Source organism: Styela clava, chromosome 9 (genome assembly GCF_964204865.1).
Source record: "Styela clava chromosome 9, kaStyClav1.hap1.2, whole genome shotgun sequence".
NCBI classification, from domain to species: Eukaryota; Metazoa; Chordata; class Ascidiacea; order Stolidobranchia; family Styelidae; genus Styela; species Styela clava.
In genome coordinates this window covers 21,100,003-21,117,381 of record NC_135258.1, presented here as the reverse complement: position 1 = coordinate 21,117,381, position 17,379 = coordinate 21,100,003, and the positions used below count along the sequence as shown (strand labels likewise).

General features: G+C 34.8%; 2 protein-coding genes and 1 long non-coding RNA gene across 3 annotated transcripts; 2 read left to right on the top strand and 1 right to left on the bottom strand.

Annotated features, from left to right (window-relative positions):
• The first annotated feature begins 12 nt into the window (after window positions 1-12).
• LOC120339892 (uncharacterized) lies at window positions 13-2,390 on the top strand. Its single transcript, XM_039408125.2, has 3 exons — window positions 13-388; window positions 1,207-1,297; window positions 1,775-2,390. The coding sequence occupies exons 1-3, from the start codon at window positions 317-319 to the stop codon at window positions 2,110-2,112; spliced, it is 501 nt and encodes a 166-aa protein (XP_039264059.2). The 5' UTR covers window positions 13-316; the 3' UTR covers window positions 2,113-2,390.
• Window positions 2,391-4,949: 2,559 nt separating this feature from the next.
• LOC144427360 (uncharacterized) lies at window positions 4,950-5,576 on the bottom strand. Its single transcript, XR_013477929.1, has 2 exons — window positions 5,334-5,576; window positions 4,950-5,121 (listed from the first exon to the last, which is right to left on the bottom strand). It is a non-coding gene; the product is annotated as an uncharacterized LOC144427360 (long non-coding RNA).
• Window positions 5,577-11,621: 6,045 nt separating this feature from the next.
• Window positions 11,622-16,215, top strand: LOC120339957 (cytochrome P450 2C16-like). The gene is made up of 9 exons (XM_039408202.2): window positions 11,622-11,928; window positions 12,354-12,496; window positions 12,997-13,099; window positions 13,309-13,418; window positions 13,638-13,753; window positions 13,911-14,029; window positions 14,383-14,527; window positions 14,702-14,862; window positions 14,953-16,215. Exons 1-9 carry the CDS (start codon window positions 11,689-11,691, stop codon window positions 15,268-15,270), a joined length of 1,455 nt encoding a protein of 484 aa, XP_039264136.1. The 5' UTR covers window positions 11,622-11,688; the 3' UTR covers window positions 15,271-16,215.
• Window positions 16,216-17,379: the final 1,164 nt, after the last annotated feature.

The following is a 17,379-nucleotide window of genomic DNA, read 5'->3' as shown; positions in this document are numbered from 1 at the left end:
GCAGATACGTATGAGGTTTAATACAAAAGCGGATATAAAACAAGGAGTCGATAAAATCGCGTATCTTGTGTCTGAATTAGGTTGAAAAGACCGCAATTTAGAATAAGGACTGTAGTATAAAGGTCCTTATATATACCTTGAAAAGAATCAGAATTAGTCTGGAAATGCTTCAACTGTAGTCAAAAGTTTTATCTTTGCTCAGCATAGATACAGCGATTTTATAAAATTCATTAGATATATCAGAAGTTCAACCAAACGTTGTACGGTTGTGTTGGATAACCGCGGACATTCAACGTTTTGGGGCGAAAATTCTGAAATGGCGGTTTCTAGAAGATTACTTGTCATATTCATTGTAACTGCTTTCACAAGAGCTGAGGACTTGGAAGAAGTGAGTCCACGTAAATTACTCAAAATATTTGAATGAAATAGGAAACAATTTTGTAAGGAAAATTATTAAAAATTTGTTAAAAGATAAATACTTAAATTTATTACTGATCTAATGCATAGATTTCCATGGTGTAATATCGACGACATTTCAAATTTTCGCTTTCTGCTGAAAATCAACTACTAAAAGAACTGCTGAATGCTGCATAAATTCACTTTTCACGTTATTACTATTTGCATTTTTGTGAATCAAATAATCCGAATGTGATTAAACCAGGTGGGAAAATAGTGGCCCGTGACGGATTTTTGTTAGGTCGCAAACGCCTTAAGTGAACGATTGAAAATACTGGAATTCGATAAAAATCAAATTACTACAAAACCTGTAAAGAAATATAGTGGTGGTTTCCAGTCAATTGCAATTTTTATAATCTAAAAACATTATTCATGGTACATCTTACAAGTTAAAAGGCGGGAATTGAGGAATTTTCAAGAAAATACATTGGTTATATAGGTACTCCTATAGGTCCCTTTCTGCTGAAAATTGCCCATTCATTCAACCAAAATATAGATGCTTCCAAAAGTATATCACCTTGTAGAATTTGAAGAGGATATACCATCAAGAAATATCACTACCGATTTGAAAACATATGTAGAAGAAATAGGTTGCATTTTCTTTATTGGTGGAATTTAGATAAAAGTGCCTGTATTTTAGATAAAATAAACTGATGTGATAATTGTGCTCCGAATCTTCATTACGTTCGACTACTCTCGACTGTTATGTTTGTGGATTTGCATATACTGTATTCGTACAAATTTTTTCAGGTATTGCGAGATGAAGCAAAAGTGAAAAGCTCAGTATCTCCTAGATTAGCCGGAGCTAGAGCACCTCCTGTACCACCAAGATATTGGTCAGGTGCGTCGTCAATGAGTTTGACTTTATTTTAACTTGTCCCCTTCTAGAGATTGATGCCGTATAGCCATTTCGCGATATTTTGCATGATTTGGACGCTTTGAATTCGACTCATTCAAAATTCTCCGTCTTTGTTGTTAACAGCGTTCGATAAATAAATTCGGACCTCCAGAAGTATGTGCACTAAGATGGCGCACAACCTGAACATAGTATGTGTACCCGGTTAGGGTTCAGGTTGTGCGCCATCTTGGTGCACATACTTCGGGAGCGCCATAAATTCGAATAAAATCTTTCATGGTTTTGATGCGCTCAACTAAGTACATTCTAAAGTCGGACAAACTTATAAACAAACCAAAAAATTCTGGAAGAAGCGTAAACTATGCGGACTATTCTAAAATAATTTTAGTATCAACTTTCAATCATACCTGGGGTCCTCTTGTTCCTACATTATCAACATGCTGAATTGTTTCATAATTTCAGCTGAAGTCGGCGATTGTGAAGACAACCCTGGATTCGCAGAAGACTGCTCAATTTGGGCCCAACGTGGTTTTTGCCATGACACAACTATGGGAAAAAGTTATCCAGAATGGATGAAAAAGAACTGCATGGTCAGCTGTGGCTACTGCGAAAAAGAACCGAAAACTAACTTTTTGAAAATCGGAGCAAAGACCATTGCACTGTTACTATATTACGCATGGATTTTAAACATTCTACCCATGTCAAGGCCGAGAACAATTTCTATTATGTTCCAACCTCATAAGAGGGTTGCATTGTCAGGACTATTTATAATACCCGCAATTTTAGTTTACTTTATTTAACAAAATATAATATATTTCATAACATGCTAAATATATTTTCCAAACATTATACGCACCATAAAAACCTCAACTGATTTTACTGAGCGATGTAATCCCATTGATGAAAATATTTTTCTGAAACACGAGCAGAATAGATTATCAAAACTGTGGCATTTACTGTGACAGGCATTTCAATAATGCATTTTTATAGCTAAACCACTCAGTTATGATGATTTTCTTTTACGTGATCATCTATAGTTTCTTGAGATAAATAAATACCATGTACTCGTCATAAATAATCCCATATTGTGTTAACTTACGAGTATCAACATGAGTTGAGGTAAAAAAAAGAAAATATATATAAAAGGTATTAAGAAAACAACCCAAAATAGTTGTGTACAGATATAGGAAATATTTGTTTCCCACCTTACTATGCGATAGATTCACGTATAAACACTGCCCAGCCATTGAAAGAATGATGGTATAAACTTATGCCAGTTACAAAACGATAACGACAAGATAAATTGCACATTGTCTAACGGTTCTAACCTCTCTCGAAGAAGACAGTGTTACGTCAAATTCTGACAATTCACATCGTCCGTTAACGTTGTTAGTCTGTCCTCATATGTTTCTTCAACTCTTGACCTTTATTCTTTAATTTGATTGCTCAAGCAGACAAAAACGATTGCTTTGCTATAGGATTGGTGTGGAAATCACGTGTTCCCAACAATTTTCGTGCCAGGTTGTGGCATTTGAAAGTGTTCCAGCAGGCATATATATCTAAGGTATATATATAGGATTAAAACTGAACTACGCTACTATTATTTTTTTTATTCATTGTAACATTAAAATCGAGGAAAACCCAATAGAAATAATAACAATTTACTTTCAACTTTTCTGCGGCAAACAATCACCCAAAAAATGTTCACATTTTTGTCATGATTTTTTAAGCCTCGTTGCCATAGTTGAATGCAAAGGAAATATTATGGTGGGAGTTCCATATTGATCCCCGGAGGGAGAAGGTCGATAAGGCGGCTTAATCATATGATCAAAGTGATTCCAGGAAAAAGAAAAACATGTAATTAATGTGGAAATCTCCACCTTATTCTTTTGAGTAGCCTGCATAAGTTAAAATTCACCGGTGTCCACCAGCTTTATATAGCATAATAGCGTACATGACAAGTATATGACCAGGTTAAGTTTGAAACAACTAGGACCTGTGGAACAAACAGTAGTGTAGGACGAGCTTTACCAAATCGATAAAAGCAAGGTCAAAAATGGGTAAGTTTGATTCAATCATTATAATTGTGAGAAAAGCAGGTCAATTGCCAGACAAGCACAACAAATGTGATAGAAGTCTACAAGCAGGGCAGATTGGAAAGGAGCAGGACGGTAAAGTGTGAGACAAGAAATACAAGTGTGGTAAAAACAAAATGTGGGAAAAGCAGAGCTAGTGTGAGACAAGTAAGATAAGTTTGATTCAATCTGACGAGTTTGGGACACGCAGGTCAAGTGTGAGACAAGCGGGACTAGTTTGAAACACGCAGGGCAAAGAGGGCAAGTGTGATACAACTGTGGAACGAGCATTCAGTGACATGAATGAATTACATATGATAGAAAACTTCTAATCACATGGTCGAATGTCATTGAAAATGATAAAAAATGTGAAAACTTGATTTGAGAAACTGCGTGTAGTGTCGTTGTTTTGGGCTGTGGAGGAGGAGTTTGCATGTACTTTAACAAAACTTTTCTGACTGAAATGGTTGCTTCAAATTTGACAACTTTTGTTAGTTCCATGGGGAAATTAGAACGGACTAGTTGGAACAATTTGTTTCATAATATTTTTTTCGTGTTTCACGGTATTACATATAAAGACATATCACCAATGTGAATTCTGCAGTAACCATCAACTATCGAATAGGCATTGGAGTATGATAACCACAGCAAATATATATGCTGATTTAAATATAGTCTATAATCTATATACTAACAAAGTAACAAAAAGACTGATAACAGAATCACAAAAGCAAAAATATAAATAGCCTATAGTATGTATATGCGTTATTTCACTTGAAAATATGTTACGGCAATAGGTCAGCACGGAGATCGAGTATATTTTTACTTCGGGTTTGCCAAGTTTGATGTCATTTCTAATAATGTAATGGTATTATTCAAAGATATGGTACTATTTAAATTTACTGTAGCAGCCGAATGCCGAATACAACGCTCAGTGGAACTAGCATACCATTCAAAATGGGAACACGAAACGCTATAAATGCCTCTACTACGTCATCAACGGGCCATACTAATTAGCGGTCGATTTCAGCATGGTTGACTTTTAAAAATTCAAGACTTCAATTCTAAAGTATACTTAATGTAATTGGTTAGGGCCATAAATCTTAAAAATATAGATAGTATCAAATTCGCCACAATAATTTTAGGGCATTATGTTCGCTTATGTCCCAGTAGAGTAGACAATTGGGGTGCATCATGCACATTGTTGTCGTCCACGTCAATATTGACAAGGGGTTTGTTCCATGTTTCGATAAGTGGTCTTATCACCAAGTTTGTGACAGTTGCTAGTTTTTACATCGCGAGATTGATTCATTGTTCATATTCTACTGACTTTAATGTTGCGCTCGATTCTATGTAGCCTGGTTACTTCTCACGCACATTAAGAGATTGGAGACTTCAAAAACGCGTCCCGATACCCCAGTCCTGACCCCAAACCTATATCGGTTAATTGTTACAACTGGTCCGTGCTTTCAAGCAATTAAAGTCTGTAAACAGCGGTTAAAAGTGCCGCCAGATTCTTCTGTGCCTTTCAAGTGCTGCCCCAATATAATTCAACTTGAAATCGGTGAATATCTTTAATAACAATCAACAGACACTTCAAATCAAATCTCGAACATGAATCAGGAAAATAGAACTTGCCGGGTACCGGAAACGGAACGTTGTTAATGGAACGTAACGTAAATCTTTATACCGGGTATGAGGAACGTAAAGGAACGTTGTTAATGGAACGGTTTTCTGCCAAAACAATAGATAAAACTAAATAGCTTATATGGCACAATTAATCGAATATAACAGTATTACCATTTTTACAAGCAATAACAATTCACATTAATTAGCAGATAACCATATGTCACCATTATGTACAGATTAAATCACATGGGATAAAATAGTATTCACAATACTAAATTACAGAATGAATCATACAAGATAAAACAATATTTACATACCGAATGTTTAGGATCTCCAGGCAACTCAATTCAACAAATTATAATCCAGAGTAAATACAACTTAACTTATGTGACTAAATATAAAAAAACAACAGTTATCATTCTATTTGGACTATAATACAACCCTAACCTGTATCCCTACATTATATTACAACTCCAGTATGAACCCTTGATTTTAAACCCAATTAATAATTTCAACCCGAATCGTTTATCCTATCCGCAAATAGTAAACCCAATATTAAACACGATAAACAACTCCTAGCGCAATAGATTACACTGTATATAAGGACAGACGGTGCCAACTCATTGAAGCAGCGTGGCGTTAATTTAGAATTCCCGGGGTTAATCGAGAAACAGGACTCTGTCGCAATAATGCTGCGTCGATACGTTTGCAACGTCTGCGTAACAACGTAAAACGTCATCAAATTAGAAACACGTTATGATTCTCGCTAACAACCAATATGTATCAATTTCGTAGAAGAGGTTTTGTTGCAATCAGAGTAGGCTACATAGCCACCCAATCGCCGACTAACAAAAGCATCGCAAGTCCAGGATATTTGGCTCCTCCGTTATATTCCTGATTTGGCAGTCGAGAAGCGTTTTGTCCATCAATTCGTTTACTGTAAGAAATACACGGTTTTCACAAAGTAAACTGATTTCGTTGGCATCACTTTTCTTTAAGGTTTTAAGCGAATAAACCTCGTTCACAAATGTGTAAATTTTACGACAATGGACAAATCTACTTGGGCACGAATCACGAGTTATTGCACGCCGACCGTTCATCGGTATAGGTTCAATAAACAAAATTATGAAAACATCTTGCAGAGACGTTTCCTGTTAATTGTCAAATTGGCTGTAGTGGGGGAACGTATCCCTTTAACAAAGCTCAAATGAGTGAATTGCAGATGAGATTATCTGGAACTTCATTGATAAATATTAGAAACAATGTAGGACCAAGGATTGAGCCTTGAGGTCTCCAGAAAATATAGGGTAAGTCCAAGAACGTCGGTCATCTAAACCAGATATACCACAGGATCGAATTTTGTACAGAAGTCCGGCGTGCCAAACTCCAAAGCTCTTGAAATGTCTAGGCCAGGACAATTGATTGAGCCTCACCATTTCTATCCGATACACTGAATATTCGTTCAGGTATGACTATTTGCGTTTATTTAATATATCCGACAATTGACAATATCTGAGATTGTTCGACTTAATTATGTAGCGAGAAAAATGCATCGCTGATATGCGTAATGCGTAAACCTTCCATCTGCATGAAATCCATGTGAGCTGTTTGGATGTGTTTTTATGTCAGAATACATCCTGTAACTTGCTTTAATTAAATATCCACGGTCAATTTCAAGGAACTGTACATGTGCAATGAGGTGACATTTGTTTATCGTCGACAGGTACAGCCACCTTGGTGACAGATTTTCTGATATAATGCCCAGCGTTCGCATAAACGAATCTTTTGGTAACTAATGTAACTCGCGATTGAAATTTGAAGGCAAATGACCCAGCTATGAGGAAGCCAACGTATAAGCAATAAAGCACCTAGGTGCACCACCGCTTATAGGGCTCACGGTCGATTTTTGATGAAAAAAGGTTCAAAGTGCGCCTTATGGTCCGAAAAATTCGGTAACCATGATTACCGTACATTAACAATCTTTCTCAATTAGCAACCGAATTCGGCCGTTTTTGATTCAGTAGTTTTATAATTGAAAAAAGTTCAAATCTGACATTTTCGTGGAGACTGAACAATACTCTTCAAAGTAATTTGAGTTTAATTGTGCGAGCAACCACGACAGAGTCAGATCTCGATAGCGACCACGACATCGAGGGAGCATAAACCAATGTAAAACTTGGAAATCCACAAGCTTTTCGCAAAATTTTCACTAACCCCGCTTCATTTGTTCTACTTACAAAATCATTTCAAATTTGTAAAAGATCATTCTGAAAAACTGATATGGCGAGCCAGGCCATATTGCTAGGGTGAGGAAGTATCTATACCAGTGTGTAATACGTGAGTCATTTCCTCACAGAGGTGGGCATTCAATGTCTCATAGAATAGTTTTCACGCATCTCATGAACTAATTCGGTTTGGACTCAATATGACAACAGAGATTGCTGCACGATCCCACAACTCACAAATCCTACACTGAGCATACCCGTGTCTTCTGAGACAAAGGCGGGCAGAAGAAAACATGCTGGTATAAAATTTCAGGCCCGATTGTTTGTTTACATCGCCTCTATTGAGATTGGCCGGCGGCAATTGGCAATAATTGAGAGAAGTCGCGAATGTTTGAGAAAGACCAAGAATGAGGTCCTAATAATAGCACAGAATAGTTAATATCATGCGTTAACCTTGAGTAGAGGTTATGGAATGGTGATGCATAATCCTTGCTTGACGCTTGTTCATGCTTTTCTAGAACGAAGGTCATTTACATGTCCATATTGGCAACGGAGATTGATGCACAAGGTTTTCTCATCTTTCCATAATTGCCACAATGGGCGATTTATTCCCATCACTCTTATTGGCGGAGCTTACCTGTAGGAGGCCTGGCTGGAAGTCAGACTGATGATTTTGTTCCAAATTACTACTTTTCCTACATTTACTACAACTCGATCGTCTCGCAGTCCATCACATTCGCCATCGAGACTTATTTTTTCATCTAAGTTCATCTTCATTTTTATCGGGACTAATCAACAAATTGGTAATTCATCAAATGTTCGATTCCAGCAATATGTAAAATACGTCACAATATGCATAAAATACTAAAAATTCTCCATTCATGCCAATATTCTATCTTCTATCTAGTTTTCTATCTATTTAGTGAATGTATAATATTTCTTGAAGCCTACAATAGCTGCAATTAGGCATATATATGTATTGATTATTCTAGCTTTTGTTGGTGGATATTTCAAAAAGCTGAATAATAACACCTTTAATAAGAACTTCCATCAATAAATTCCGGAGCCCTGTTTTGAGCAAATGTGTGGAGCACCCATCAATGAGTTCAGAGACTGTCTAAACGCTAGCTACACCACATAGAAATAGATGCACTTGAATAGGCGCTCCGGAAGTATTCGTACCAAGATGATGCACAACCTGAACAACCCCAACCTGGTACACATACTATGTTCAGGTTGTGCGCCATCTTGGTACGAATACTTCGGGAGCAGCCTTGAATATTCCTACATTACTAATGTAACAGATTGTGACGACCATGCGCGACCAACCAAGCTTTTTTCCTGGCAACGGGAATTTCTGGTATTTTGGTTTTCGATACTAAAAAGCGATGTGGTTTGGCACCTGCTTAAGTATTTCCATCTTCAGCTTTGTAATCAAGTTAACGTTTATTTGCATTTTTTTTTATATATCACAATGTTTTCAGTTTAAAACACATCAGGATTACTAACTGTACCAATATTTCCTAAAGAGACCAATGGAATTTCAAATTCTTCTAGGTTGAATATGTTACTGTACATCCGGAAGTTGCTTTCAATATTTCGCGTTCTCAATAAATGAGAATTCTGCAGCAGTCATAGCCGAGAACGTGTGTGCATATTAAGAATTCGTCGAAATGAGTTTGAATTCGTTGAACTCGAGTGTCATTCGCTTCGCGGATCAATTGGATTAGAGTAGTCAATAGCCCAGTCGGTTTCAAGTACTTCCAGATCACCTAGTTTTGAGTACTTCCGCGTAATCAATAGTAATTATTTTCAAAATAACGGCTGACACTTTGTTTATTTGCTTGCCAATATTTTCGAAAAAATGTTGTAAATGAAAATTTGTTGTTTTCTGCGTTGTTTCGATATGACAGCCCTGTGATATCGATAATCGTTGAGGCAAAAAGTACATTACGCCGATTTTCAATCGAAAAACTTAAATAAGAAACTTAACGAATTCTTAATTCATGTCGATATTATCGGAACTGCAACGTTACGGCTCAAAATGACGATATACTACTTTCCTGATGCACATGGTTAGCGATACGAATTACAGCGTCTGATAGGTTTCTCTAATGTGCTTGAATCTGTGATCAATGGTTTGCTCAAGTTCCGAAACAATCCTATGGTTAGTAGGGCAATTTAGTGAAATCCTAGTATTTGCGCGCATTCCTGGGGATTAACCACCCAATTGTTCGCACTTAATTTTGAAAATTATGGAAATAGAAAATTTCTTTTTTCACGGAATTATACTTTACTAGTCTGTATCAAAGATTAGCATAGAATTGAATTTTGAGAGACCGATCGTCTACAAGCAATCAGTAAGCTTGCCTGATTTGGTTATACTTATAGTAAAGCATATTATGGCTAATTTGCCTAGGATGCTGTAGAAAACAGATGATTTAATCATGTTATTTGTTTTACCGCCAGCATGCGACAAATTTTAAATGAATGAACTCATAAAGTCTGTGATCAGTGTAAAAATAACACGGACAAAGCGAAGAAACGCGTAATGTGTTACTATCGCGCCTTGCGTCATATTACGCCACAAGTTATCGTCTGGAAATGCCCAGTAGAAAGTAAAACTAAAACAAGTTTCAGTTTTGATATTTCCAGTGGAAACGTGTGTGTCATTCAGTTAATCGATCATTAGCGATTGATAAACTATCGCATTAAATAGCTATCTACTTTTGGTTCTTAGAAATGTATAACAAATATCTGCAAGAAATTGAATGATGAATGGAATGTTGGAAATAACATTACTAAACCTGAGTAATTGTAGTATTATTCGCTCCGGGTAGTTTCATCTTAAAATCTGTGCCACGTCCCACCGTTGATTAAAGCAAATATGCCTGTGTGATATTTTCTTTCATCGCAAGCAAAACATTTCTCCTTAGTGTTGAAAATACCGTTCGCAAACGTTGTCGTCATCGTAGCAACTCTATAATTATACTTTGTTAGAGAGTAAATCATCGTGATGAGAAAATGAATACTTTGTACTGTCTTTTTTTAATATTTTTAGCAAAATAATTTATCATTATGCATGATGCATGTAACTATCTAGTTAAATAAATAAGACCATAAACAACACGTCTGATCACGTTTTAATGATCGCCAACTGACACACCGGAGGCGAGTATGGTAGATAATCTAACTGCTGCGTGAAAGCTTTATAAATTAGTTGTTATGCATATCTGGTATATCATCTAATAATGAATAGATAAGCTGTGCCCAAGAAACAGATTGGGATTAGAAAGAGTTGAACATGAAGTAGGTCCTTTTCTGCATATTTGAGATGCAACACTGTTAACCTATGCATAGAGTTACTTTAGTGTTCATGGTTTTTGGCGAAAATGATGATATCCTACAATATACATTTGATTAAATCATTGTTAAAAACGAAACAAGTTGCGTTCAATGTTGATGAAACTTGAAACTGCGGCGGTCGGTATTCTAATGAGCGGAAAGCTACATTCGAAAATCCGAGCATAAGAAAACATGAATCAGAATTTATACGATTTCATATTGTTTTAAATAGCAATGACCAAAGATCGTAAATTTTGAATCATCGGGAAATATAAAAAAGCTGTTACGAGTTATTCAAATGTATGCTTGGGGATAAAACTTTTTGTTGCAGCTGCTATTTAGAATAATTTTGGTTAATATTTTAAAAGCTTCCGCATATTGTATTGGTATATTTTGACAAAGTGTATCATGGATAATGGAAGTATTCAGCTCATGATTCATTAAAAGCTAACGTGATGAATTTCCGTATATTGAAATATATCATTTAGTAAATATATATACGAACCATGCGTATAGAACATCATAAATGAACGTTATTTTGATCAGAAAATGCCGTTTTATGCCGCGAACCAACTATTCACGCTTGGATAAAGAGAACCGCAACAAGGAAGCAAATTATACAAACAGCGTTAGGAATGGTAACTGCAACATTTTTGCCCTGTTGTTATTATGCGTTTATTTTAGAACTCCAAAGTGCTACTAGATTTTCAATCAACAGGGAGCAAATAAACGAAATATTTTCGCTGAAATAAAGACGGAAAGTTCTCACGAGCTTGGTATATGCCAATTAGTGTGGTATTATTAGCCCATGTTATTTGTTAACACGATTAAAATTTACTAGAATAGTAAACTAAACTACCAAGTCAGAGAAATATGTGTTTTTTACAGGTTATGTATGCATTACCGGAATAGATACATACGAACACTTTACCAGAATCTGGCATCGAAGCTTCAGAGTAAAAACCACTATGATATACTTGTCAGTTGCTACTTTGGGACTTTAAAATATTTCATTTAAATTAAATCTTGCCACAAATATTTACAGCAGCTTGTTAACTGTTTCCCGTTAATTTCGTTTAGTAGTAAAAACGTTAAAGGCATAATGATAAGTATCCTAGTTGCGTTCGCTGTAATTGTGCTGTCCTGCTTATACTGGTATCGAAGAGATAGTCGTTTGCCACCTGGTCCAAAAGGAGTTCCTTTGCTTGGAGTTATACCGTTTCTTAGAGGTCATTCGGCAAAAAGGTTCCGCGAGTGGAGCAAAGAGTATGGAAATGTATTTTCTGCAAGAGTCGGACCTTCTGATTACCTGGTTTTAACCGATTATGACGTTATCCACGAGGTCTGTATTTGTATTATGTGTAATATATTATTCAATTTTTACAGTTTCGAAAATTTGTTCAAGTATCCAGTAAATAAACAATGAAATAATAATAGCCAATCTATTCCAAAGATTTGTCAGATTAGTCTGGTGACAAAACGTTTTAACCCATGTAGAAATAAAGGTTGTATACGAGCAGTGATATCATAAGAGATAACTTTACACCCTTTACATATCGTGATATTAATACTGCACAATGTTACTCAATTTCGGCACCAATAATATTTTAATGGGTATATCATCTCCAGGCAAGAAATTCCAAATATTCTCGGTAAACTGATACCTATGGCAAATACTTATAACCCCCTTACTTATAACCTCCTCCAAATAGACTTAATAAAATGAATAAGAATATTCAGTTCGCATATTATGCTTCATTTCAATAGGTTCTCATAAAACAAGGAAACAAAGTTGAAAACAGGCCACCTCTGCCTATACTTGACGCTTGTTCCAAGGGCCATGGAATATTGTTTGCCAAACCAAGAGTTTGGACAGTGCATCGACCATTTGTTGTGAATACTTTAAGAAAGTAAGTCTGCTGAATTATGTATTAGCTATATAAAATTTGTAAGATGTGAAATCATTCTGGGTAATTCATGGAATCAATTTATTAGATACTGCCAAATATTTGTTTTTTTATCCATACTTTTATTAACAAGTTGGCGAGATTGAAACACACAATACCATTTTCATAATATGACACATAATAATAATATTTTATATAAGTAAATGCAGCCGAAACGGAAATTCCCAGACCAATGTCATGTGCCTATTTTTAACATGAGGTATTGCTATAATAATAATTTTACTAGAAATATATTTCCTTTTTTGCATGACAAAACAAATTTAAGATTGCCAGAACCTTGCAAAATGAAAAATGCTGTGATTATTAGTAACGAGATGTTGGATCCAACGTAAATGCCCTCTTTTATATAAATTATTATTAATTATATGTATATGGTTTCATGCAGTTAAAAAAGGGCATATAAATTAAATGAGAGATCCATATTTAATTTGAAAACAAAACAGGCTTGGAATGGGAAAAAAGCTTTTAGAGAGCAGAGTTCTTGATGAATCGTCTAATATGATTGCAGAACTGAAAAAGCAAGGCGGAAATCCGTACGATCCAAAGGTATAAAATGAATGTGCTGGAATATTACCCAAATATCATATTTGTCATCGCTTATTTTGTTTGTTTGAGTTTTGTCAAAAACGTTTATTTTCCTCTTTAAACTGAAAGACGCGCAGTTCAAAATTGACTGTTAACATCGAAATGAAAGAAATAAGGTGAAAAAGTCATTTTATTTTATCGAAGCTAACATCAATAATCTGAATTTTCAGGATATGTTTCTTTTGATGGCAGTCAATGTTGCCGCATTATTTTGTATGGGACAGAGGTTTGCCTTTGATGACGAAGATTTCAAAAAACTCGTTCAACATTTAGTGAGGGGGTAAGAATTGTAAATTCATTGCGCTAAACTTATAACCAAATACATTTTAACAAATATTATCTTTCAAATACATTTTAAACCTTCCAATGTTTTTTTTTCAACCAACGGCCTGTCATCTCATACTTCCTGGTTACTGTATATAGTTTACCTTTTTAAAACAGGAAGTACGTTTTGTTCAGTGTACATTTTTAAACTCCTATGGCAATTTCTGCAATGCAGGTGGCAAGACGATGGTGACTTCGTAATTTTGTTGGGATATTGTGCATATCTGAGACATATTCCACCTTTTCGTAAAGTTGTTAAAAATTTCGTCTCCGATTTTGACTACGTTCAAGGTGTGTATTGTGATATAATAATGATATATATATTTAATATATAATTCTGTTTGCGAACATCGTATCTATTTTTTGAAAGATTGAAATTTGTTTCTTTCAACATTAAAATTATTCAGCATTAGTTTTAAAATACACTTTAATTTATTCCCTACGGCAGACACCATCAAAAAGTACATTCACGAACACGAACTAACCTACGATAAAAACGACATCCGGGACTTCATTGACGCTTTTATCGAAGAAACGAAAAAAGAGAGACACGACAGAACTTTTACAGTAAGATATGACTTACTTCAAAAGCAGTTATTGCCGATTTAAAGCGTCAACATTTGTACGCCAATTCAAATGCCAAGATATATCTACTTTTCTCTAAATGTTTACTCATTTTCAACCACACAGCTACCAGTGTGCCATCGTCACGATGATCATCTTACTTATAAAGTAAATTAATAGCATAATATGTAAAAAGTTACATTTTGATTTTTCCTAGTATTCGATATTTCTCTACCATTGTATTGATTTAGAAATTTTGCATTTTATATTGCATTGAACTTAATGTGATTTATATCAAACTCGTTTTGATCGAATAGATATTGTTTTTATGTGACTCAACGTTTGTTGTCATTTAGGAAGAACAACTTATCGTGACTGTTCGTGATCTACTAGATGCAGGAGCGCAAACCACTTCTTGTACGCTGGTTTGGATATTAGTAGGTCTTGTTTCACATCCAGACTGGCAAGACAAAATCAGAGAAGAAATTAAAGAAGTTGTTGGTTCGTTAAATATTAGCCTTATCTTATAATGATTCTGATGAATAATTTATCGGTATTGTTTCATACTTTGAGTTGTCTCAAGTACATTCAGATTAGTTTCAATTTACTCAACTATGAGGGAGTAAATATTTCAAGTATATATTGAAAATTCTTATTGACTGGTTTTATTTCTAGGAGAACACGGCGCTGTGACGATGGGCCACCGTGAAAAAATGCCGAAGACTGTTGCCTTCCTGTACGAAGTTATGAGGAAAGCAATTATGGCTGCCCAGTCACACGTGTGCACCACTGATGAAATTACGGTGAAAGGATACAAGATACCAAAGCATACCCCGGTAAAATAAATACTGATTAATCTTAAAACTTCAACAAACAATTTCAAGCAAGTTTCAATTTCAATAAATCAAATCAAATTCTTGTAATAGGTGTTTGCTGCGATGTGGGTCGTTCACAACAATCCGAAATATTTTGACAACCCTGAGGAGTTCCGTCCGGAACGATTCATTAATCCGGTTGACGGTTCTTTCATGAAGTCAAAATACTGTAATCCATTTTCTATTGGAAAGCGAGGATGTGCAGGCGAGCAATTAGCACAAATGGAGTTATTCATTTTCATCACCCACATTGTGCAGAATTTCAACTTGTCAGCAGATGACAAAACAACAATACCATCGTTTGATGACGGAACATACGGCATCGTTTACGTTCCGCCACGTTTCAAGATCAAATTTGAAGAAATATAGTTGTTGAAATATCTATCCAATTTATCAAACAGAAGACTAAATGTATATATATTATGTGTTGATGTTTTATATCATATGCAGAACATGTTGCATTATTATTGTAAGTTGAGGATTATATTCGACTTCAAAATTCCTGCTTGAACTGGGACATCAGTAAAAACAATCAACAAGTTAAAGCATGCGCATATTAAATAATATACGCATGTTTTTCAATTTTCTCACGCGTTCTGTCGTAAAAAATATTTTGAATCGTTTTGGCTTTTGTTTTTCAAGTTACAAAAAAAATGGAACAAAAACTTTAATATGTCTTTGTATTCTACTGATATTCTAATAAAAGGATTAAAATATGTTTAGATGCCATTGTTTTTATTTGGTTTCAGAATTTTGTACTATCATTTATTCAATCTGGTATTTTATATAGTTTTTACTTGATCAAAAACTACTGATTTTTAAGCAATATAATATATATTTTATTCATTCACTTCATCTAATAATCTGTAATTTTTGCACTAAATTGTACAGGTTTCGATCTATTTTTAAGTGGCATACGACAAAACAATATATACTCGTATACAATATACTACGGTAATCTCTGATAACACATTTTTTTATAAGATGTCCCACATTTCGACGCCTAACAATATTTTAGACAGGCATTTAATAATGCTCAGTAGATCCTATTTTCCGTTTCAGAATTTCCTAACTAGTTCATTATACTCTATGGGCTTGGTGGTGGCCACAAGAGTTCATTATTTTCTTATTTGTTTTCTCGAAGAATGCACAATAGCTGTATTTTGTCGTTAAAAGAGTTAACATGGAAAATGTGTTTATTCATTTTGCTAATACTTTTTTACGTCATCATGTTTGAATAGCGTACTCGTATTTGTTACTATATATATTTATATCTGGATGTCATAATAAACTTAAAACTTGAGAATACCACTACTTAGATGGCCATACCTTACAAATCTACAGGTTAGGATCTTGCAAAATACCTGAATGTGCAATCATCCTGAGTTGAAGCGTGGCGGAAAAAATATGTTTTTGGGTTGGATTTTAAGTCAAGTCAATTTTCATTGAAATCTCTGATAGTATTTTTTGTATTAATGTGGTTGTCGATTGTAATTACCTTTAATTCAGACCATTTGTGCTTGAAAACTTACTTGATAAGATAGGCGGGCGGGTAGGCACTGATATACCTAAAGTTGAATAATACTTAAAGTTGCCTCGTGACATGTAAACCGAGTATTATAATTTTCTTCTTTCCCATTTGAGGCATAGCATTTGAATTGTCAAAAATTATACTATTATACTCTATACTAATTGTATTTCCAAATACTAAATGGATGTAATGAATAGACTTCATGTTATATTAGAATTGTTTGGGAACAAATGATTCTGAAGGAAGCTTCTGACTATTGTGCGTAAGAATAATGATATTTAATTCCACGAGTAAAGATAGCAGACATTTTCACCTGAGTCTTTTTATAACTCATATCTCGTTTTCCGGCAATAGTTTTCCCATTTTCCTTTAATTCAAGAATTATGATGATACTGAATGATATAGATATACTAATTGCATTTCCAAATCATAAACGAATGTAATGAATAGACTTCATGCTATAGTTGAATTGTTTGGAATCAAATGATTTTGAATGAAGCTTCTGACTATTGTGCGTAAGAATAATGATATTTAATTCCACGAGTAGGTAACAGACATTTTCACCGGAGTCTTTTCATCACTCCTATCTCGTTTCCGGCAATAGTTTTCAATCGGAGCAACCGGAACCGGAACCGTACAGATTGAATATATGAGAAACAAATTGATGAAAATAATCCATGGAATAGTATTTGTATAGAGAACAAGACGGTGCGGTATGCAACCATGATGAAACTGTTGTATAATGTATATAAAGAATGTATTAAACCACCCTCATTTTGTCAAAGAGTGAGTATTTGCAATATCATTTGGGTTGGACGATGGAAAATAATAGTCAGAATAGTGTGTAAGAATAAAAAAATGACGTGAAATTGATAGTGTGCCAGAAAGAAGGGAAGAGATTATTACAAAGCCACAAATAAAATTTCGGGGGAAACTTGGCTAAGCAA

Bases quoted from the DNA above. Each gene is read 5' to 3' on its own strand.
- LOC120339957 (XM_039408202.2), top strand. From the start codon at position 11,689: ATGATAAGTATCCTAGTTGCGTTCGCTGTAATTGTGCTGTCCTGCTTA. The intron at 14,030-14,382 runs GTAAGATATGAC...GTTGTCATTTAG, and splicing joins GACACGACAGAACTTTTACA to GAAGAACAACTTATCGTGAC. The intron at 14,863-14,952 runs GTAAAATAAATA...TTCTTGTAATAG, and splicing joins AGATACCAAAGCATACCCCG to GTGTTTGCTGCGATGTGGGT.
- LOC120339892 (XM_039408125.2), top strand. From the start codon at position 317: ATGGCGGTTTCTAGAAGATTACTTGTCATATTCATTGTAACTGCTTTC. The intron at 389-1,206 runs GTGAGTCCACGT...AAATTTTTTCAG, and splicing joins GAGCTGAGGACTTGGAAGAA to GTATTGCGAGATGAAGCAAA. The intron at 1,298-1,774 runs GTGCGTCGTCAA...TCATAATTTCAG, and splicing joins ACCACCAAGATATTGGTCAG to CTGAAGTCGGCGATTGTGAA.